Below are 23,021 nucleotides of genomic sequence, written 5' to 3'. Positions count from 1 at the left end.
GTTTAATTTAATGGATAAAGTCATTTGGCTTGTGTTGTCCGTGGAGTTGATATGGACTGGGACGGGCACTTCAACTGGGAATAAAGTTAAATATCCGAAGCCAAGGAGGTGATGCATGAGAGGAAACTTTGCTCGGGGGGAGCGGGACAGGCAGCATTGTCCTGCTCCGTCCCTCCCAAACAACTGCTGAGCTTGTTGGCCAGGCTTGGCCACTCTTGACTGCCTCCAGGTACCTTTTGAATATATATAAAAAGGATATTAAAAATGATATATAATTATATAAAATGATATATATATAATTTGTAGATATATACACACATATAATATGTATATAAAGTGTTTTATACACATATAATATGTGTATAAAATATAATATGTATAAAAATATAATATGTGTAAAATATAATATGTGTAAAAAATATAATATGTGTATATAAAGTGTTTTATACACATATAATATGTATATAAAACGTTTTATATACATATACCAAGCTCTGTAAAGCTTCTCAAGCACAGCAGCCAGCAAAGGCTCTTCTCCTACGGAGAGGCTTCAGCACCGGGGGGTCAGTGCGTGCTGCCTGCACCCCCTTTCCTCTGCTGCTCCCTGGGGCTGGCCTAAACCCCAAAATAACTGAACGTGCTAGAGAGGAGCAGGGCTCATCCCCTGCGTGTGGGGTTAGTGCTTCTATAGGGGCTCTGGCTTCTATAGGGGCTCTGGCCACTGCGAAATGGAGATCCAGGGGTGCGCACGGGGCTTCTACCCGGCAACCTGGGCATGAGCGTGGCCATCACCGTGGCCCCTGGGTGGGGGGGGAGTCTGGGTTCTCCCCTCCCCTGCACCTCGATGCTGCTCCCCAAACTGCATGCTTGGCATTTTAATAACTGGAGCAGTGCTGGGCGAGGGGAGCTGGGGGGAGAGAGGAGCTGGGGGAGAGGGGAGCTGGGGGAGGAAAGGGGGAGGCACACTGAGGTGTGCGGCAGCTTGATTTTTATTTGGTTTTGGTCTTTTTCGGGCCAAATCTCGTTGCTAGGGCAGGGACCGCAGGGTTCCTCCTTGGCTTTCCTCAGACCCCACTGCAGATTTCCATCCTGTCTGCCCCCCCCCCAGCTCGTCCCCTTCTGCGCCACTCTTGGGGTCCGTAGGCTGAGGCAGGGTTTGGCCTGGCGCGGAGCAGCGTCAGCATCCCCTCTGTGCCGGGGGGGCTGTGCGGTGGGACAGCAACTGGGGGGGACTGGCCCCTCCTGCCCCCCCCAAGTGATGCAAATCCTGCCCTGTTCCTTCCGCAGTGGGGGCTGCAACACAGTTCTCCCCTTGCACCCCAATACTGCTTCCTTAGGCTTTTGGGGGTGCACGTCCCCTGCACCCCCCCAGCTGCACGCGCAGCTCCCGCCCTGCAGTCTCACGCAGCACGGCTCCCCATCGCGGCTGCACCCCAATTGCCCCAGGGACCCCCCAGTGCAGCAAGGCCCCCATGCACTAAGATCCCCCATTACACCAGAGTCCCCCCATTGCACCAGGCTCCTCACACTGCAGCACCCCTCCATTGCTCCAGGGATCCCCATTGTCCCAGGCCCCCCCCCCATAACATCAGGCCCTCCCCATTGCACCTGGGGCCCCCATTGCCCCAGGCTCCCCCCAATGCAGTAGGACCCTCACTGCAGAAGGGTCCCTCATTGCCTCATGCCCCCCATTACCCCAGCCCCCCCCCCCCATTGTACCTGAGACTCCCATTGCTCCAAGCCCCCCCTATTGTACCTGGGACCCCCATTATCCCAGGCCCCCCCTATTGCATCTGGGACCCCTAATGCCCAAGACCCCCCCCCACTGCACCTGCAAACCTCATTGCACCATGCTCCCCAATGCAGTAGGACCCCCACTGCTCCAGCCCCCCCCACTGCCCCAGGTCCCCCCATTGCCCCAGCCCCCCCCCCCCACTACATCAGGCTCTCCCCATTGCACCTGGGACCCCCATTGCCCCCGGCCCCCCATTGCCCCAGGCCCCCCCATCGCACCTGGGAACCTCATTGCACCATGCTCCCCAATGCAGTAGGACCCCCACTGCTCCAGCCCCCCCCATTGCCCCAGGTCCCCCCATTGCCCCAGGCCCCCCCCACTACATCAGGCTCTCCCCATTGTACCTGAGACTCCCATTGCTCCAAGCCCCCCCTATTGTACCTGGGACCCCCATTATCCCAGGCCCCCCCTATTGCATCTGGGACCCCTAATGCCCAAGACCCCCCCCCCCCCATTGCACCTGGGAACCTCATTGCACCATGCTCCCCAATGCAGTAGGACCCTCACTGCTCCAGCCCCCCCATTGCTCCAGCCCCCCCCATTGCCCCAGCCCCCCCCCCCCACTACATCAAGGTCCCCCCATTGCCCCCACACCCCCTCACCCACCGCTCCCGGGGCCCGGTACCCGCTGGGGGCGGGATGGGGATATCGGGGTGATGGGGGGGGGGGGTGTGGGGGTGTGCGTGTGTCACCGCGCGGAGAGGCGCGCAGCGAGCGCGGCCCCGCGGTGCCGGAGCGCGCCGCCCCCGCCCCCGCCCCGCCGCGCCCGGGGAGGGGGGGGGGGTTGGGGGGGGGGGGGGGGGAGGCGGCGGCGGCGCCGCGCTGACGGGCTCGGTGGGCACCGCGGGGCCGCGATGCTGCGGGCCGCGGCGGAGCGGGGCTGAGCGGCGCGGAGGGGGGGGGGGGGGGCGGGCAGGGGAGGGTGGGGGGGGGTGGGGGGGGCGCGCCGCGGCGGCGGAGGGTGGAGGGTGGAGGGGAGGGGAGGGGAGGCGGGGGGGGGGGGCGCGGCGAGCGATGGATGAGGACAACATGACGAGGAGCGAGGAGCAGCAGCTGAGTCTGCAGAAGGCGCTGCAGCAGTGCGAGCTGGTCCAGAACATGATCGACATCAGCATCTCCAACCTGGAGGGGCTCCGCACCAAGTGCGCCGCCTCCAACGACCTCACGCAGAAGGAGATCCGCACCCTGGAGGTAGGGGCCTGCCGACCCCCCCCCTCCCCCCCCAACCTCCACCCCCCCCCCCCCATGGCCAATCCCCCCCCCCCCCCCCGGGCCGCGCCGGGTTCCCCCGCGGCGCTGCGGTGCGCCCGAGTGAGGCTGCGCGCTCTGCAGGTGGCCCCGAGGTGGGTTCGGCCCCCCCAAACCCTCCTACCCGTGCTGCCCGGAGGGGCCCGGATCCCCCCCCGCTCTCGTCCCCCCCACCCTCCCGACCCGGCCCCGGCCCTACAGCATCCTCCCGGCCCGGCCGTAGCCCTCCGCAGGCTGCAGCCCCCCGGCCCACCTGCAGCCCCTCCCTGCCCTCCGGCCGGGCTGCATCCCCTTCGGCCCGGCCACATCCCTTCCGTGGGCTCCTACCTCCACATCACGCTGCATCCCCCCCCCCGGCCCAGTTGCATCCCCCCCGGACTGGCTGCGTCCCTCCCACGGAGCTGCATCCCTCAGGCCTGGCTGCATCCCCTCCACGGGCCCCTACCTCCCCATCCAGGCAGCATCCCCTCCAGCCCACCTGCATCCCTCCCACCAGCCTGCAGCTCCCCGGCCCGGCTGCAATCCTTCCCCCCGTACTCCTACCTCCTGAGCAGGCTGCATCCCCTCGGCCGAGCTCCAGCCCCTCACCGGGAGGCAGGCCAGCATCCTCCTCATCCCCGATTCCTCCACCGCGGCAATGCAGCGCCTGCCCAAACCCCCCAGCCTTGCCTGGCAGGGGGGAGAGCCCCGGCGGGAAGGGGAGGATTTGCCAAGCCACGGCCTCGATACTGCCGGGGGAGAAGGCAGGCAGGCCATGCCGAGGGGAGCACTGGCTGGATTTCTTGATGTTTCATAGATGGGAAAAATACATATAAGTAAAAGTTGCTGAGCAGGGCCATGTCTGTTGTAGCCCCATAGGAAGAGGTTCCCCTTGGGGTTTGCTGGCACCTGGATGGGGATGGATTTGGGGTTCAAGAGGAGGTTGGCAGGCTGGGATGCCCCAGGGTGGGCAGGGCCCCACAGCTGGTGGCAGAGCAGGGAGAAGCGTGGCTGTCACAGTGCCGTGACCCCAGGGAGATGCCAGCGGGGCCGTGGAGGTGGCTGACGCGGGGCTGGGACTGCGGGTGGGGGGGATTTTGGAGCCCTGCCCTGCTCAGGTTTTTTGGCCGGTGCTTCCTAACCTGGCCCTTCTCACCAAGAGCCCAAATGTGGTGGCACAGCGGTTCCTGTGCTCGGCAGCACAGGTGACCCTGCCAGGGTCCCACAGTCCCTTGGCTTTCAGCTCTGGACCATGACCGAAATGCCCCCCGCTGCTGATTTTGCCCCCCAAGGTCCCAAGTGCCGTGGGAGCGAGTGGAGCATCGCTGTGCCACTGCTGTGCCGCTCGCGGGGGGGGGACCCTGGGGTTGGGGTGCAGCACCCCACTCTGCATCCCAGGCGTCGACTTGCACCAAATTCCCACACCGATCCCGCCGTTGCCTCTCCTTGCTCCGAGCCTTGTCCCATCCCACCTCTCTGCGTGAGGGGCTTGAGGCTCAGCCTGGAGCTGTTGGTCCATGTGTGGCCCCGGAGCAACCTCAGAAGAGGGACAGGGAGGTGGGGATGAAACAGCAGCGGTTCTGGGGTGTGTGGGAGACTTTGCGGGGGGCAGGCAGGCTCCAAGGCCCTCCAGGAGAGCCAATGCCTACAGAAGTTTATCCCACGTGGAGTGACGGCCTTGTTAGGGTTGGCATGGCTGATGAGTTACCACTTCTCCCCTGGTAGGACTGAGGGGAGCCGGGGAGCGTGGTGAAGCGATCCTGGTGGGACGCTCCTTCCTGGCATCCCGTGACGGCGTGTGGGCAAAGCAGCATCCTGGTGTCACTGGGGCAGCTCAGCCCGGGCCAGCTGGAGGGTTCGGAGGTGGCTGGGGGGATGCCGCCCCGCAAATCCCTTGTGCTCGCAGGGAAGCGTCTCTCCAACCCCTGTGGATCGTGCTGAGCCCGACGCGGGGAGCCCCGGCATCGCCTTCCCCAAACCACCCCCAAAACCGGGGTGCCCGCCACGTGTGTCAGCCAGGGGCATCCCTGCTGACGCTCACTCGTTGCTTTTCAGCACAGAAATGGGGCGATTCCCGGGGGGGGGGGTGGAGTGACAACGGATGAACCGGGGCCAGACTCCCGATGCCGGCACATCGCCGTAGGTCTGGACCGGCTCCTGGTGGGGTTGTCCTGGGTTGCCGCCAGCGTAAGCGGGAGCCGAGCTTGGCCCTGAGTCCCTGCCGCCACCGCCGTGTCCCAAGGACGTGACGCAGATGCAGAGGCCCCGCTCGGTGCTTCTTCCCTTCCCATCTGGCAGCAGCAGAGCCGGGCCAGGCACCGCCGAGGCGAAGGGGACAGTGGCCAGGGACGGGTGGGCTGGGAGGGCACCTCACCCCAAGCACCCTCAGGGAGACTTTGCATGGCCCTTGCATCAGTGTGAGCCTGGAATAAAATGGGTGAATCCATCTTTTTTGGTTAATCCTCATATGCTAAACCCTGCTTTTACTGGATTAATAGAAGTTTATCCATTTATTTTTTTTTTTTTTTTTAAACCACCTCAAGGTACACGCGAGTCCCCATTCTTTGTGAGATGCAGCATCCTTCCTCGGGGATGGGTACCACCAGCTACAGCCCGGCTTCGGTGGCAGCCCCTGGGGCTGGGAGCCCTTTAGGGCTCCCTTGCACCTCGGGACAAGCTCCAGTGGAAATCAAAGCAGTGGCTGGGACTGAAATGCCGACCGACGTTGCCCAGGGTGGGAGTCGGGGCCACTTTGCTTCCTACGGGACGGCAGCAGATCTGGGGCTGCGTATTGTCAGAGCAGGAGGGCGGGAGCCGAGCAGCCGCCCCCGTTAGCCCTGCCTGGTCCTGCGTGGGTGGTGGGGCTTTATTCCCCGTCTGAGCATGGCAGTCGGGCTTTGCATCTCTAAATTTGGGTTTTGGGGCACAAATACGGAAGAGGTGTGCCGCTACCTGCCTGTTTGCCGGAGATCTGGGGGCAACATGGGGTAAAAGTGAAAAGGAAAAGTTGCTCGGCGCTGGGTGGTTTTTCCAGCTGTCCTGTGGTGCCTCGCTCTCTGTGCTGGGGTTACACCACCCGGTTTCAAAGCGTGGGTCAGGGCTCCCAGAAACCGGCGAGTGGCTCCAAAGATAACCCCGGGATCGGCGGTTCCTTCTCCCTGGGCTGCTGTGTTCCTGCCGGGAAGGGGAAACCCTCCTGGGATCCTTTTAGGTGTTATACAAACAGGGTGAGGGTGGGAAGAGGCACCTGGGGAAGAGCTGTGGCCGTTTCCAAACTTCCACGGGCCGTGGTCAAAGGAGGTGCTGCCCCAACACTGGGATATTCACTGACTGAGCGTGTGGATTCTCTAGTGTCTAATACCATGGGCGAGCACAGCGCTTATGCCTGGGCTGTATCCTCCCGGTGAGCCAGGCATCTCCAGGATGCTGGGCTGAGCCATTTTGGCCCCTGTACTCCCAGGGAGAGCACCAGGGACCATTTAGCAGCACTGAAAATAGATGATGTGCAGAGCCAGAGATGGCATGCCAGCCCAGCAGGGCCTTGAAAGAGCCCTGAGAGGGGAAAATATAACCGTGGCGAGGTATTCCCCTGCTCGAGGGTGCTCCAGGTGTCTCTGGAATAACGAGCCCCAGGGTAGGTGTCGGGGATGAGTCTCTCCGGTTGTGGCTACGTGCCGTGGGAGAGCAGCCGCTGCGGCCTGCCGCTGTGCCGGGGATATTCAGAGACGAGGAGCATCCTCTCCCCTTCACGGCACGACGGCACCCGGCAGAGCCATGTGCCAAGCGGCACGGGCATCCCGGCAGGCCGGGCTCCCTCGTGACGGCTCACCGGGCGCCGGCGTTGGCAGCGGCGTGGCCTGCCTGTGCGAGGTTAATTAACTTTCCCCTCGTGCTCCCGCAGGTGGATTTTCCGCCGCCTCTCCCCGGTCTCCAGGCAGGGCTCGGTGCCGTCTCCAGCCCGGCTGACGTCAGGGCGGGCGCAGGGTGCTGTGCCGGGGGGGGGGTGCAGCCGCCCTCCCGCTCCTTGGAGACCGGCTGCTTCGCGCCCGGTGCCTGCTCGGGGGGAGCAGCCGCTCACCGCCGGGCCGGGTTTTGGGGGGAGCGCCTGCCAAGGGGAAATCCTGCTCGGGGTGACGGGAGGAGGCTGGAAATCCCCGGTGGGGTGCGGAGGGGAGAGAAGGGAGCTGGGTTTGCAGGGGGGGAGGAGGGGGCTCCAGCCTTGGGTGACCCCAGCCCCTTGCCTCGCTGGGGTCACCCCAAGGTCCCAGGGGAGTGATGCGGAGCGGGGACATCCCTCCTTTGCCTGCACCCATCGCTGCGGGGCAGCAGGGACCTGTCGGGGTCTTGTTTTCCAGAGGAGGGTCCTTGCCTCGGGGAGGAGGCGAGGGGGACCCAGGAGCCACCAGACCCTCACTGTGGCCAAAGGGAAGGGGCTGCTCGTGTCTTTACCCCTCTTTGTCAGAGCATCGCACCCTCCCTTACCCCCTCACGGTGCTGGAGGGGGGAGAAGCACTTGAAAGAGTGTGAAAACCAACCCCCAGCTTCAGAGGAAGGTGTATGGGCCCCCTCGTAGCCCTGGTTCCCCCGGCAGCAGCCCCGGTTGGACCAGCAGCGTATCCCCCAAACATCGAGCACCCTCCGCGCTGCCAGGACTCCGACCGCTCTGCTTGTACACCCACAGCCACAGCACCCCAGGGTGTCCCCCACCCTTTTCCAGAGGGGTAAACTGAGGCACCGAAGAGCTGAGAGGGGTTTGTGCCACAGCAGGAACGCAAAGCAGGATCTGGCCCTTGCAGCGGAGCAGCGTTTACCACGTTTGCAAAATCTTCATCCCGTGCAGGGAGGGCTGAGCAGCGGCTCAGGGTGAGCGACAGCATCCCCGCAGCCGCGGGACGGGGCTTTCCCCGCGACACGGGGCTGTCTCAGTCGCTTCCCTTTCAAGCCCCTTTGGTGAAGCTCTCAGCAAAACGAGAGGTGCTTTTGGATTTCACAGAGGTTTGCTGGGCTTGTTTTCCCCCACGGGCCAGAGCATCAGCCCACGCCCAGGGTGCTGGCTTCCTATCTGGGGTCTTGATGGCCCCTCTGATCTCTCAAGGGCTGGGCAGAGCAAATTTCCCCTACCTGGAGCCTGGAAATTAAAGTACCTCTCTCCACTTCCCTGATCCTTGCCCTGTTCCCAACTCCCACTACATCTCTGCATGGTGGTGGTGGGGGCTGCCCAGTCCCCGGCTCCATCTCCATTCCAGGACCCTGATTTTAGCACTGGAGAGGCTGTTGTGGTTCTGGCATCCCCTTTGGTCCCCCCTGGGCTCTCAGCCTGGGGGCGGGCAGAGGAAAGGATGAGGAGCAGGCTGGTGGGGATGGAGGTGAGTTTTTAGGAGGGTTTTTGCTGGTCTTTTGCCACAGCTGTGTGTCAGGAGTTTTTTTTTTCTTTGGGAGGGGGGGGGCGGAGAAGGAGCTGCCTCTATGTTTATTCAAGGTGCCTGCCGCTATTTCCACTATAAGGTCCTGGGGTGCGTTTAGGATGGGTGATTGGGGCTGACCCCAAAACCCTTCGCTTGTTTACGTTAGGAGAGTGGTTTCTCTCAAAAAGCAGACCTGGTAGCTGGGCAGGGTGCTGCTGAATCTAGCCAGCCCCGTGGGACTCCTGCAGCCTCCCCAGCCATTTGCTTTGCTGTCCCCAGCTCTCTTCTGGGTATTAATTTTCAGTAATTAATCTCTGTGGCTGTTAGCCAGGTCAGGGCTCTGGAGAAGCTGCCTGGTTGGGGTGTCTGGCTCCTGGCAGAGCTGTCACCCACCCAGGTGATGCTGGTGGGACATCGCAGTGGGGACTCGTTGTTTGCAAGGAGATGGGGACCACCAGCCTCTCCCGTGCCTGTGCTGCCTGTTCCCCTCCCAGGCAGCGAGGAGGGGGCTGGTTTTGCCTGTTTTGCACCTTGTTGGGCTCACCCACCTCTCCCCAGCCACGATGGGTGGGTGCAGGGGGGGGGGCCGATTTTTCCCCCTCTGCTCACACGCATCACATCACGCCAAACCCCGTGACCATCACCGCCGGGTACCACCGAGAAAAGGGACCGGCAGAGGTGGGAAAGCTCTCCCAAACTCCACAGTGCTGTGATGGGGTTTCTCCCCTCGCTTCTCTATTCCAAACCATCGCATATTTTGCTCTTCTATTTTTGGGGTGCGCAGGAGCTGGTGGCGGGCAGGGGCACAGCACCATCTAGTGCTGCCGGCGGTGGGGAATCACCCAGCTGGAAAAGCAGGAGCAGGAAATCCCAGCAGGTTTCCAGCGAGCCGGGCTCTGTTCTATATTCCTGAGAAAGGAGGCCAGTCACTCAGCGCCTTTATTTTGGGAGCTGTCAGGCTGCGGTTGCTAACGCGGCGTCTTTGGCCTCGCGGTGGGAGGGCTTGGGGGGGACGGTTGGCGGAGGGATGGGGCCACAGCCGAGCAAAGAGGGGTCGATGGCTCCACTCGTGGCGATGAGGGGTGGTGGGAGGAAGGAGGGCTGGGGCAGAGGTGGGCTGGTGGTGCGGGAATAAGGAGCGAATGCCCACGTCCCAGCCTTGGCGCTGTGTGATGCTGTGGCTGCTCCCAGTGGGGGATGCTCAGGGGGTCCCTGTGAACCCGAGCCTGGGTATAAGAGGGGAGCGTGTCCTTTGGGTGCTGGGCACTTCTGGGGGGGGTGGTATCTGTGTTAGTGTGTGCGAGAAGCAATGCCTCTGTGTCCCCTGCCCTCTCTCCCCATCCACCCACCGTAGGGTCCCCGGGGTGGTGGGGGGCTGTCCATCCCCTGAGCAAGACCCCAGCGCTGAAGCCTACTGGGCTGGGGATGAAGGAGCTGAGAAAGGGATTTTTTAGGAGGGAAATGCCCCCTTTGGACACGCAGCTGGATGCCAAAGGGGTCCTTGGCTGCAGAAGCTTGGCCACAGGTGGTGTTTGGAGGGCAGGAGGGGCTGTGTGTGCCCTGGGGATTGGGCAGAGGGAAGACAGAGCCCAAACTGCCTGTGGTCACCCCCTCCTGCGTCCCCCTCCTGCCGTGGGGTGGAATGGGGGGTCATGGCAGGGGGTCCCATGGGGTTTTCGCCTTCTCTTCCAGAGCAAGCTGGTCAAGTACTTCAGCCGGCAGCTGTCCTGCAAGAGGAAGGTGGCCTTGCAGGAGCGCAATGCCAAGCTGGAGGGCTTCCCCCAGCTCCTGCACTGGTTCCGCATCGTCGACATCCGCAAGGAGGTGATGGAGGTACGGGCTGGCATCAACTGCACCGGAGCGGGAAGGGTCCCACTGTGGGTTTGGGTGCTGAACCTCCCCAGCAATGCTTTTCCTGGGGGGTTGTGGGATCCTTGAGCAAAACTGGGCAAGGGGGGCAGTTTTTTTCCGAGATGGGGGTTGGCTTGAAGCCGTGTGTTTGGGCCCTGGGGCAGGCTGGAGGGGACAGTGCTGGCGGTGGGGACCAGAGCAGAGGGACTAGGTTGTTTTACTGCATGGAAAGGTGCTGCAAGGCCGTGGTGGGACATGCTGGCCAGAGCCACCCCGCAGCTCTCCTCCACCCACCAGTGAAGACACCCCATTGCTCTTCCCACTGACGGACATGAGTGCCGGGGAGACTTCATGGGTGCTGCCCCCCGCCAAGAGGGGGTCCCCCCTGTCCCCATCACAGCATTGTGGTACCATGGCAGGTCACAGCATCCTTCTGCCACGTCTTGGGCTCCTGCAGGTGATGGGTGCAGTGAGGGGGGTGCTCGCTTAACAGCCCTCCTGGGGAAAAGGAAAGTCTGTGCTGAAGCTGCCAGTCCCTGTGTGTGCTTAGGGCAGGGACAGGTTTTTCTGGTGTGCCCCCAGATGTCCCAGTGTTGAGCTGGGTCTGGATATACTTGAGACTGCAAAAAACCTTGAGATATAGCTGAGGCTCAAGCTGTGCCCTCTGGGTTTTCACGTGGGTTGAGATGGAAAATGAGTGGCTTTCGGGTCTGTGACACAAACAGGGCATCTGTGTGCCCTGAGGTGCTGGTTAGAGGATGCTCCGGGATGGTTTATTCCTCCTGTCTCACTCCTGTCCTGTTCCTTCCCCATCAGGAAATCGCCCCCGGGCAGCTGAGCCTGGAGGAGCTGCTGGACATGACCGATGACCAGGTCTGTGCGACCGTGGAGAAGTTTGGGGCCAACAGCGAGGAGTGTGCCCGCCTGAACGCCTCCCTCTCCTGCCTCCGCAGCGTCCACAAGTCCGGTGAGTCAGGCACCCTTCTACCCTCTGGCCAGGCCCCCCTTGAGCCGGTCGGGCTGAACGGCACCGTCCCGTTGCGGTGACACCAGGAGCGTGGCTTTAATGTGTCAGTGGCGTTTGAAGGGTCTTCTCAGTGGGTTCAGAGCTCCGGCATCCCTGGGGGATGGTTGAGCACCCACTGCCCGCAGGGGACATCTCTGCGCTGGCGTGTCCCTGCGGCTCGGGAGCGCACGGCACGGGGTGGGGGGGGGGGGTGGGGGCTCACCTCTCTAGGAAGTGATGAGTTGTCGGTTCTCTGCAGGGAGGCTTCGCCCGAGGAGGGCACAGCGTTTCTTACGGCATCCCTCCGACCCCTCTTGCGTGCAGGAGCACAGAGAGCAGACTCAGGAAAAAGCCCCTGAGTCTCAGCAAGCTCCTACCGCTCAGCATCTCTTCTCTCGGCTGGCTGCAGAGCCAAGCCCCCGTGCCCAAAGCCCCTTCCCAGGGCATGCACAAGCCCTGCTTCCCCTTCCCCTGGGTGTGGGGGTATGGGTGCTGGTGCTGGGGTGCGGGTGCTGAGCTGGCGGGTCCCCGGGCGGTGGCAGCATTGCTCCGCGCTGCAGAGGCCGGCTGCACGGAGCAAGAGCCGCTCTGGCTTCATCTGCGCTTGGCAGCCTGCGAGGGGAGCGGGGCCGGGGGCTGCAGCCGTGCGTGGGTTTGCGTGGGGAAGGGGGCGAGCGATGCAGCGGGTGGCTGTGCGGGATCCGGCTCTCCTGGCACCTTGTCCCAGGTCAGCAGAGCCTTGGGTGCTGGGGCCGAGGGCTCCCTTCCCCCGGGGCTGCTGGCGACAGGGCCTGGCCTAGGGGCGAGGAGGGGGGCTCTTTTCTACACATGTGCCCCCCAAGGAGCGGCCCAGCCTCACCTCCCCACGCGCAACAGGGACCGTATCCTGCCGGCATGGCCCTTCCCCACTGCTGAACCGGTGCTTTGGTGCCTGCTCGGGGGAGCACTGCCAGCACAGGGGCTGCCTCGGGGAGGGGATGTTCCCTTTTGGAGCAGCTGAGGGAAACGGTGAAACCCCATTTTACAGTCTAAACCCCGCGCTGTCCCTTTCCCAAGGGCTCCCTCCTGCTCCCATCCTGGGGTGACGGCAGTGGGCTGGTTTAGTTGTGATCCCCGCTGGGAGCTCTGGCCTGGCAGCGTGTGTGGCCTTGACCTTTAGGAGGACCCCAGTCCTGCCAGACCCGTGGGGTTTGGGGACCCCAGACCCCTCTGCCTGGCTCCCGTCCCCTCTTGAAGGGCTTCTCCAGCACAGCTGCATCCCAAGGGCTGGAGGATGAGCCCTGCTGGGTTTTTGGCTGGGCTTTGCAGGTTCAGAGCAGCCCCTGGGGACAGGAGGGGGACCGGGCTGTTGGTGAGGAGGGTGCTGTGACATGGTTTCCCCAAGAAGCGGCTTTCAGGGACCGGCAGTGTCCCTGCATTACCACCGCTTGGCATGACATGTCCCAGGCTGGGGGGTCCCAACCCCCTGCCCTGGAGGGGTCTTGGCCACCTCCACCCACCGTGGGTCCTGTGGTTTCTCTGGGCTTCCCACGTGGCGTGGCACAGTGTGGCAGGGCCAGCCCGTGGGGGGACGGCAGCACAGGGCCCCCACCACCGCATGCTGCCACCCCTGTGCAGGAGCAGCAGTGGGGTGGGGACGGCTGAACCCAGCCTGACATTTCCTGCAGAGCACGAGTCCCCTGCGCTCTTTAACTCCCTAAATCCGGCTCCTGCCTGTGCTCCTGCCCTCCTTCCCTTTGGCATTTTCGCTAAGTCTCTCCGCTATTTGAGGAAGGGCATCAATGCCTCCCTTGGAGCCTAGGGAAGGCTCTCAGCCTGCTCTTTGTTTAAACACCTTTGACTTTTAAACACCGTTGCAAACAAATACTGTTTTGCTCACTGCACTGGCTCAGCCCAGCCCCTGCGTTCCCCTTCCTGCCCCTCTGCTCCCTCGGCCAAGGGAATTCCCCTGCGCCCTGATGGGACCTGTGTTTTGGAAAATCCGCACGAACTTTGGCTCAGCAGCTGCGGTGAAGATGCTCAAACATCTTCTGCCCCTCCGGTGGTTTCTGATGGGCAGAGATGGGGGGGTACTGGGAGTCTGCAGGTTGCTTGCTGCTCGATTTGCTTTTTAATGGGGCAGGTGATGGGGCTGCCAGCCCTCCCAGCGGGACGTAGCTTGGTGGCCCATTGGGTCCCCGCAGGGGGGAGTTCGCTGCTATCCAGGCACGGCGCGTCTTTGCCTTCCCCAGCGCTCCATTTAACTCCATCCATCATCGCGCCGCTCCCGGGGGGGGGGGGGGGGGGGGCGCTGCGGGCTGGGCTGCGCGGCGGGGGCTGCTGTTTCATCCCTCCGGCATTGCAGAGATGCTGCAGTGGCCGTTCCTGCTCCGCCGGGGCCGGAGGCTCGGGCTCTGCAGTGCAATGGTCCCCGGCACCACGAGTGCACGCTGGCGGAGAAACCCCTGGGCACGTTGTCGGGTGGATGGCACAAGCCTTGGGGACAGGGAGGGGACAGGCAGCCTGGGGCACTGCAGAGCCCCTGCCAGCCCCGAGGGATGCAGGAGCTCCCCAGGCAGCGGAGGAGACCAAATCTCCCTGAATTTCTATCGGATTTGGATGCAGAAAGCTGCACCCAGCTTGGCAGATGGTCTCCTTGTGTCTCGCTCAGGACAGCTGCATGTCCCCTGACTCTGCGCTGGTGTTTTCCTGCCTGGCAGAGACTTTGCCTGGTCAAATGGCCCTGTCTCAGCACTTCCCCTGCTTTTTGCCCACTGGGAGAGGGGGAGCACAGCCCCTGCCCCTCTTCTGTTGCTGAGGAGATGAGAGCGGTGGTACCTCTGGCCAGATCAGGGTGAGATGCTCGCTAGCTGCCCCAGGCTGAGGTCAGGTGGTAGGAGCAGATCATCCCATCCAGCTGCTCAAGGTCAGGTCCGAGATGCCCCAGGGTCCAGGCAGCACGTTTCGGTGGGCTGCAGGGACGGGCAGAGCAGCGCTTCTGGTACGTTGGCAATGTCCCCCTGTGCTGCGGGGGGCAGCTGGCACCATGCAGCAATGGGGCTGTAGCTCTCACATCTGGGGTGCACTAAGGCAATGCTGTGCTGCTTCCATCCATCCATCCACCCATCCACCCATCCATCCACCCATCCATCCACCCACCCACCCATCCACCCACCCATCCATCCATCCATCCATCCATCCATCCATCCATCCATCCATCCATCCATCCATCCATCCATCCATCCATCCATCCATCCCTCCATCCTTCCCTCTCTCAGCTGCATTTCAGCAGATGCTGACCTGCTGGCTGGCTCCACGTCTCAGTGTCTGGCCACCAGCCTTGCCCTGTCTTCAAGCTTGGGCAGGGAAGGTCTACGCTGGCTTTGAGAGCTGGCCCGGCTCACTTCGAGCCCGGCAAGTGTACATCCCCTCAGTCTCCCCTTGTCCCCTGGGGCTCCATCTGATGCACCACCAACCCTCTGTCAAGGATTCTCGAAATTACCTGCTAGATGTGTTGCCCTGATCCTTGCAGCTCCCAGGGAGATCTGTGTTACACCCAGCTGGACCCCCCCAGCCAGGTACCCGGGAGGTTTGCATGGCCCCGAGGAGCCGGCTGGGTGCTGAATGGGAAGGTGCTGGGAAGGGGGTGGGTGTTGGGAAACATCCCAGAATGGCAGCGATGCTCTCTCAGGATGCAGTGCTGAGAACTCCGGTCCGTTGGGTTATTGTAGCCCCTCCAGAAGGAACCCCAGATGTACCATGCTGTGATGGACGTGTTTTTTTCATCTACATTTTATCCTCTTGTAAATCAAGAGATGGTCCTAGTCTGGAAATATAATTAATGAACAAGTTGCTGCCTCTTTAAGACATCATGTAATTTCTTTGCAAATGCAGTAGTGGTCGATTTCTAGAAGCCAAGATTAGTATTAATAAAGCAGGAATGAGGTACAGTATTAACCTTTTCCATCAATCTTTATTTATTGAGTTGTTAATTAGAGACATCTAATTTCCCAGGCCAATTCTGCCTGGGCGTGGGGGCTGAGGAGGAGGCGGGGCGGAAGAAGGATGCTATTTCATCGCTTAAATGGCGATGAATTTTGCCAGGACGGGATTTGACGGCGGGGAAGGAGCCCCTTCCCAAATCAAGCATCCTGGGGGCAGCTCCAGGGGCAGGGAAAGCCCTGGAGCATCTTAGAAACTAAAAGCATGTTATATTTATCAAATATAGCGGCAACCCTATATTAAGCACCTGCTTTATTGTGTTAACAAGTCTGTATCGGATTTTTCTCGGCTGCGAAACCTTATACTTGGCAGCAGTATTTTATTAGCAGCCAGGGCGTCAGTTTTGAACTCAAAGCGGGATTAATTTAATATTAAGTAAGAGCTGAGCGGGGCCGCTGTGGATTGAGGAGTTGATGGTGTGTGACTAGTGAGTTATGCATGGAGGTTATTAACTGTCCTACGGGGAAAAATGATCCGGAGCTGAATATTTATGAGTCGTCCTGGCCCTGGGAGGGCTGCGGGTGGCTTGGGGACAGTGCAGGGTCGGGCAGGGCGATGAGCAACAACAGGAAAAAAACAGTGAGCGTCCTCATTTGGGGAAAATTTGACAGCTGTGCTGGCTGTAAAGGTTTGCAGAGTCGGTCCCTCCGGTGTCCCCGTGCCCGCAGAGCCATCCCCCTGGCGCGGCGGGGCTGAAGGGCTGGGTGATGCCGGGGTTTATTTCGCCCCACGGCAAGGGTGCGATCGCTGGGATGCGGCTGCCGGGAGAGGCGGCTGCAGCCGTGGGGGTTCCCCTCGCTCTAAAGCAAGCCGAGACCTTGCTGTGGTTTTGGGCACGTCTCCACGGGGTGATCTGAGTGCTGCCTTTGGGGAAGGAAAGCGAGTGGTCACAGCATCCCCCAAGGAGCAGTCGGGGTGCGGGGCTGCTTCGGGTATGACTCCTCCTTTGGATGGGGCCCGCTGCCCCCAGCTCCCGAAGCAAATCATTCCCAGCATTTTGTTTGGGGAAATCAAAGCAAAACTTGCTATTTGTCTTTTGGAACAGGGGGAAAACAGCTTTTCTGGTGACATTTTGCCATCTCTCTGCATTTCTTGATCTACGAGCTGCATCCCGGCAGCAGGTGCTCCTCTCTGCCTCCTCCCAGGAGTTTGTTTTCTTGTTGATTTTAATGAAGTGGTTCAGAAAAAGCTTCTTCCCTAATTAAGTATGGTGGAATGAAGGAGGCTGGACTAAGTGGGGAGGCAGCAACAGCACCGAGGGGATTAATAAAGCCAAATTTGGCCAAGGGGAGCATCTCTCCCTTTGCGCTGGTGACCAGGGCTCGGTGGCCTGTGGGGTCGGAGGGCTGGTGGGCAGCTGTAGCTGATGCTTATTTCATTATACAATTAATATTCCCTATCTAAAGAAAACAAATAGGCTTTTATGAGCGAACAGGCACCCTTGCAGCACTGTCGAGGCAGGCAGAGCCTGGGGGAAAACTGGGCAAAGGGGAGTTTGCTTCTGTACAAGCTCTTCCCTTGCTTTTCCGCCTGGGAATCGGCTCTGGCAGAGCAGCAACGCCCGGGGGAGCCCTGGGAGGGAGTGAAATCCGAAAGCGTTTAACACGCTTTGCAGAAAGAAGAGCTTGGGGGTTTTTTGTTGCTTTTTTTTTTTTTTTTTTTCCTTTCAAGTGCATTTTCAGTTTAAGCATATCTCATCAAGTGGAGTGCCCGCTACCTGCAGCGTGCCTGTAAGCTGTGTGTTGAAAATACATTTCTCCAGCTTATCCGGGGTATTTTTAGCCCTGACGCACCCACCAGCCCCATAACAGGTTATTTTTGCTCTCGAGTGCATCAGTCGTGTTACGACACAGCCGAGCGTCGAAGGGGGTGGCAGCGAGGGGGGGACGCGGTGGCCACGATGCCACGGCCGAGCTTTGGGTTGCGGGAAGCAGCCTTGGCTTTCCTTCTTCGTTAACTGCTGCTAATTACTGCTGGGGGTGGGAGCGCGGGGATGCTGCCGGGCCTGCAGCATCCGGGCAGTTTTGAGTTATGTAAATCTATGCATGCAGAGCAACCAATGGAGGAGCTGCTTGGTTTGCATACATGCATGCTGATTTGCAAATCCCTGGGTGGGGGTTGATTGACCGGAGGGGTCGATGGCTTGCGGGAGGATTTAATTCATGGCGTTGTGTCCTCCCCGACCTGTGCCCGTGCACGGCCACGGCTGCACCTTCCCCATTCCACCAGCCCGGGTGGCCTCGGGGACCGGTGGCCACCGGTGGCCCTTGGGGACAAGGAGACAGCCCGGCTGCCTGGCACGGGGTTGAGCACCCAGCTCTGCTGGCACCTGGGTGCGGGTGCCCGCGGGCAGGGTGGCCTGGCAGCAGGTGACACGACGCCGTGCAGAGCTGTGTTCTGGAGGGGTGTGACACGCTCCAACTCGTCCCCCGCCGTGTCCCCGCTTGGGCTGGGCTGTTTTGGCGAGGAGGGGGCTCCGCTGTGTGCCTGCGGTGGCTTTGGAGGTGCAGCTCCATCCTGGCGGCTCCATGCAGGCAGAGGCAGGGCTTTCCTTAAGCAGGATTTTTTTCCTTAATTAATTAAAATTTGAGGAAGGGCATTAACTTTTTAATGAGCTTCTTGCTGGGTCGAAACGTTTTTTGCAGCAGCTGGAGAGGAACTCTAAAAGCAGCTGGATAGGACTTGCTTTACTTTTTATTTTTATTTTCTGCTTTGGGAGAGCAATTCAAGAAAACTCCTTGTCTGCCTTTTCCCCCAGACCTTTTGTCAATCCAATCCTACAGCTTTCATTTCCAAAGCCCTTTCCTCCTTTACTTTTCCTCTGGAGCTTGAAATAAAATGTTTCCCTTGAAAAGGCTGGGGAGAGAAGCGGCCAGGCAATTAATAATCAAAAAGGGGATGGGGAAGGAAGCTTTTTAAAATAAAGAGATTATGGTTTTATGTTGGGTTTCATAGCGGAGGCGATCAAAAGGAGTCGGCACAGGGACCTTAAATTGGGTCCATCACTTTGGCTCTGTGAAGTTGCTGCCGACAGCCCTTTACTCATCTCTGCGCCAGTGGAGATGAATAATTAGAAGCAGAGAGGAGCCCCACTTAATTATAATCCCCCCTCGTTTATGCAAATGGCACAACTGGGTGGCACGGGGCGGGGGGGGGGGGTCGGGTTTGCAGGGGTGAGATGGGGGCATCAGCCTTGGCCAGGCAAGGGGCGTCCCATCCCCATGCCACACTTTGGGGTGGTGTTGGGAAGCTGTGGTGACAGTGGGGGACACGCGTGGGGGGGGGGGGTGGGGGGGTGGGGCTCAGCAGGTGGGGAAACGTGGGCAAAGCACCTCGCTAACCCTTGCAAAGCGCCTGCTTGGCGGCTTCGCACGTGCATAACGACGGAGAAACTTCTTGCTGGCGTTTCAGAGGCGGGGGGATGTAGTGTCAGCGGGGGGGGGGGGGGACACGACACACGCCCCCCTCTGCCCCGTGCGGTTTCTGCCACGCCGCATGGCCGTGTCTGTGTGCTCTGTCGCAGGCGGCAGCCTCTCCAAGCAGGATTGGACCATCCAGTGGCCCACGACGGAGCCGGGGAAGGAGAACAGCCCCGGGTGCCAGCCGGAGCCGGGGCAGTGGGGCAGGACGCACCTCTCGCAGAGCCCCAAGGTCCAACCCAAGTGCGGGCAGCATCACTGCCACGCGGGCTCGCCCCACGGACCCATGTACACCCACGTGGACAGGCTGACCGTGGAGGGTCACCCGGGGCTGTGCCCGCCCATGGAATCCGGCCACCGGTCCCTGCCGCCCTCCCCGCGCCAGCGGCACGCCGCTCACACCCCTCCGCGTACCCCCAACATCGTGACCATGATGACGCCGCCGGGCACGCCGCCGGTACGACGGAGGAATAAACTGAAGCCCCCCGGGACACCCCCGCCCTCGTCGCGAAAACTGATCCATCTCATCCCCGGCTTCACCGCGCTGCACCGGAGCAAATCCCACGAGTTCCAGCTGGGGCATCGCGTGGACGAGGCGCACACCCCCAAGTAAGTGGGTGCCCCGGGGTGCTGCTGGTGTGCGGTGGGGTGATGAACCCCATCCCGGCTCCTTTGGAAAACTGCTTTGGTCCCTAAATGTTGGGGTGTGGTGTCTTTTTTTTTTTTTTTTTTTTTTTTTGAACTTCGCAGCTCTAGCAGGCAATGGGGATGCTTCTGGAATGGCATCTGATTTGCTCCCCTGGGACCTCACTTTGGGAGCAGAGGGGGCGGATGGAGAGCGCTGAGGGGCTCCAGGGCTGGGTGAGATTTCACAGCTGAGGCACGGGGATGCACAATCTGGCCCTAAGAGCTGTGTGCGGGTGTGAGCACATGCGAGAGCGAGATGGGAAGAATCATCTTTCAGCTGAAACGTGCATCTATGGATAGATAAAGCCTTGTGGAAATAACACTATATTCGAGAGACCTCCCCAGCATCCTTTTCCCCCCCTGATGGTGCTTGCAGAGGGCTCTTCGGGCTCTGGCCATGCCACAGCTCCTTCCTGCTGCTCTTGCTCTGCAGCTCCGGTGCCGGCAGAGGCTGCTGATGTGCAGGGAAAGGGCTCGCAGGCACCAGCACGCTCCCTCTCCATCTCCTTCAGGCCTTTCTGGTGGCTGTGCTCAGAAAGCCCTTCTGTTGCCTCTGTGTGGGGTGGCAGAGGGGACCGGTGGCCACCTTGAGGCATCGTCTCCTCTCCCTGAGGATGTCGAGATGGAGCACGGCTGGTCCCTGCTAGCTTCTCCAAACAGGAACCCCTGGACAAGCTGCTCTGTTTGCCCACAAATGTAGGGTTCTTAGAAAAAAAAAAAAAAGGCCCGGGCAGAGTGCCCTGAGGAATGTGGTGGGAGCAGGGGAAAGCCCAGGGTACCCTGGCATGGCAGTGGCAGGCTGCCGGCAGACCCTCCTGTCCAGCCCCGGCGGCAGCCGTGATGCTGAGGCAGCTCTGGCTGAGGCATGTGAAGGGTTAAAATCTGCTGCCTGCACGGCGTGCTCCCGGCTGCCAGACCCTTGCCTCGCCCTCTCTGGGCAGCGGCAGAGCAGAGGGGGTTTGGGGGTGACAGATGTATCGGTGGCAGCAGCATCGCGGTGTCATTTGTTTCCCCGCTGCGGCAGCCGCCGGGCTGCGGTCGTTGTGCGGAACGAGGGCGGTCATCCTTCTCCCCTGGGCTGGGAGCTTCCAGTCTCTAACGGCTTTTAGCTTTTGGAAATGAATTTATTTCAGCTGGACAGTGCCTCCTGTAAGGCCACCCTCCCCTTTGTGCTTAGCCACCGGAAAGTTGTATTTACTTTGGTCCGTCCCCGGCGAGCATCACCGCGTTTGCAGGAGCAAAGCCTTAGCGAGCAGCCTGTCTCCTCTCGTACTTTTTTTTTTTTGCATTTGGGCAGCTGGTCCAGGCTTTACCCTTCGCCCACACAGCGGGTCTCACTGAGGGTGAAGCCTGCCTTTGGTTCTCCCAAGCCGTCTGATCCCCACTCTGGTCATTGCACACCCCAGGTCACCCTGACACGGATCTGGGGCGAGGTTTGGACCTGGAGGGTGTCTGGTCCTTACTCCAGCAAAGCCTTTGGCCAGTGATTCCCCAAGCCAGCTGGGGACGGGATGCCTTGACTTTCCTGCAAGGGGAAAGAGCAGCGCAGGGTGTGGAGAAGGAAATATTTAACAGGGTTTGCATGAACATGGTCATGTCCCCTCTTCCTTCATCGCTCTCTGCCTTCCTTCAGTCTTTGCCTGACCATGGCCAGTTTGCCCAGTGCCTCTGGTGCTCCCCTTCCCGATGGTTCTGGGCAACTTTAATTCATGGTTAGTGAATTAATAGGGGAAAGAGAGAGCCAATATTAACAGGGCTCCGTTGTGCATTGTGCTAACATCCTACTGGGGGTTCATCGTGTCAGTGCGGAAGGACCCAGGCTGCTGGAAGCCGCTCGGAGAACTGGGGAGGTTAATTTTCTCTAATGGCACTTAATGATTTTTCAGGAGGCAACCACTAAATCCTGCTTGCTAATCCCATTAGTGTTTCGGGATAGTAATTAGTGCATTAGCAGCTTCTTTTTTCCCTTTTTCTCTAGCAGAGGCATGCTGAAGTTTTAGCTGTTAATTAGCCTGGATGCGGTGGCTACTGCTTTGCCTGGCAGAGAGAAAATTTAGCTTTTTGGGGATTTTATCAGCTAATTTTTATTTTATGGTCGAGTCCATGCAATGAACGTGTGTTGGTGAGTTGGTTTGGTTTTTTTTTTTCCAATGTCATGACTTCTGCAGTGTCTGAGCTCTGCGCAGGAGGGAGGTTTCCTCCTGACCTCAAATATGCAATGGAGCTCATCCCTGAAATACAATTTCAAGCCTGCTCTGATCAGCCCCTTCTAGTTTTAGCTGTGCCAGTGGGCTCTTGGTTGCCTTCGAAATGTGGCTTTCTGTTCTCTGTACCGTGCCCCAGCATGGAAAGAGTTGCTAGACCTGGAGAGCTGATAGTATGGGGACACTGATAGGGACCCCAAGTGCTAGGTGGGATCTCCTGGGGCAATTTTGGGTCTAGATCTACCCCCATACTGCCTCTTTGCAGACCACTTTTTGGTGGGACCTATCCAAAACCCTCCCAAGAAGTAGGTTGGTGTTCCTCAGGCTGATTTATCTCCTCACCTGGCATGCCTCATCTCAGGATGGGGGTGAAATGGGCTCTGGTGAGCCAGGGTTGCCCTTGGCAAAAGCAAAAAGCTCTCTCCCCATGAGCTGTGGGTCAATATTGTTGGAGGGAAGCTGCTGGGGCACTGCAGGGCTGCCACCAAAGACTTTTCCATTTCATTGGAGGCACAGAAATAAAACACCACCATATATATGGGAGATCCAGAGGCAGCGACCAGGTCCTCTCTGGAGCAAGGCCACCATGTACTTGAAAACAGCTGATAAATTTGCTTACATTTTGTGTTTCAGGTATTACCTCTAGGGTTTAATCCATCGTTTTTGTATGCCAAGACCTTCTGGAGCAGGGGTTAAATTTTTTGAGCTTACAGCCTCAGATTTTCCTACACGGAGCCTCCAGCTGTTGACCATAACTCTGGGGTATGGAACATTACTCCTAAAAAGATCCCCTGGCTTCCATAAATCCACAATCCATAAACATCTCATGAATGGTCTTGAAACGGAAACAAAACATTTAGAGTAGTTGATAATATAATCCCCATTTAATACCTCATGAATTCCATGGGCCACTTAAATCTTTCATGGATAGTTAATGATTATTCATCAGCAAGAAGTCAGAAAAAAACCAAACTCTGAACGGAAGGTCTTAAAAATACATTAGTTGGGGAACACAAGTCAAGCTAGTTAAGAATAAGCTCAAGAGCGTGTGTTAACCCTTGGAAGGGTGTGTACAAAATAGCCCTTTGGAGGCAAGATCTGCCCTGGGGTGTCCTGCCCCGAAGCAGTGGTTGAGTGGTCTTCATCCCTAGACCCGTGTGAAGTGGAGGTGAGCTCAAAATCTCATCCGCTTTCCAGTTGTGGTTCCTTTTGCCACCCCAGTGTATGGTCAAAGTCATGAACTCCATGGCCTTCAAAGAATAGCCTCCGGCAAGCAGCTGGGGCGGGAGGATCGGAGCGTTTCAGTAGAGAATTAAAGCAGCGTGACCTGGCAGAGCTGAGCCCCGGAGGAAATGCTGAACTCTCCCGAGGGCTAACATGAAGCAGCTGCTGGAGAGGACATGGAGTTTCATGGTGTACCTAGGTCAGGTTTGGGATGAGAGGAGG

General features: G+C 59.7%; 1 protein-coding gene across 3 annotated transcripts in view; it reads left to right on the top strand.

Annotated features, from left to right (window-relative positions):
- The first annotated feature begins 2,802 nt into the window (after positions 1-2,802).
- The window catches only part of KSR2 (kinase suppressor of ras 2), an 88,363-nt gene continuing 68,144 nt past the window's right edge, over positions 2,803-23,021 (top strand). For all 3 annotated transcript variants that reach the window (XM_042805244.1, XM_033001369.2, XM_042805243.1), the window contains exons 1-4: positions 2,803-2,986; positions 10,120-10,260; positions 11,095-11,245; positions 18,789-19,293. In XM_042805244.1, coding sequence (XP_042661178.1) covers positions 2,810-2,986; positions 10,120-10,260; positions 11,095-11,245; positions 18,789-19,293 — 974 coding nt within the window. In that variant the 5' untranslated portion in view covers positions 2,803-2,809. The remainder of the gene's footprint in view (positions 2,987-10,119; positions 10,261-11,094; positions 11,246-18,788; positions 19,294-23,021) is intronic.

Source organism: Tyto alba, unplaced genomic scaffold (genome assembly GCF_018691265.1).
Source record: "Tyto alba isolate M040663 unplaced genomic scaffold, T.alba_DEE_v4.0 Super-Scaffold_44, whole genome shotgun sequence".
Taxonomy (NCBI): Eukaryota; Metazoa; Chordata; class Aves; order Strigiformes; family Tytonidae; genus Tyto; species Tyto alba.
This window is presented reverse-complemented; position numbering and strand designations above follow the sequence as displayed.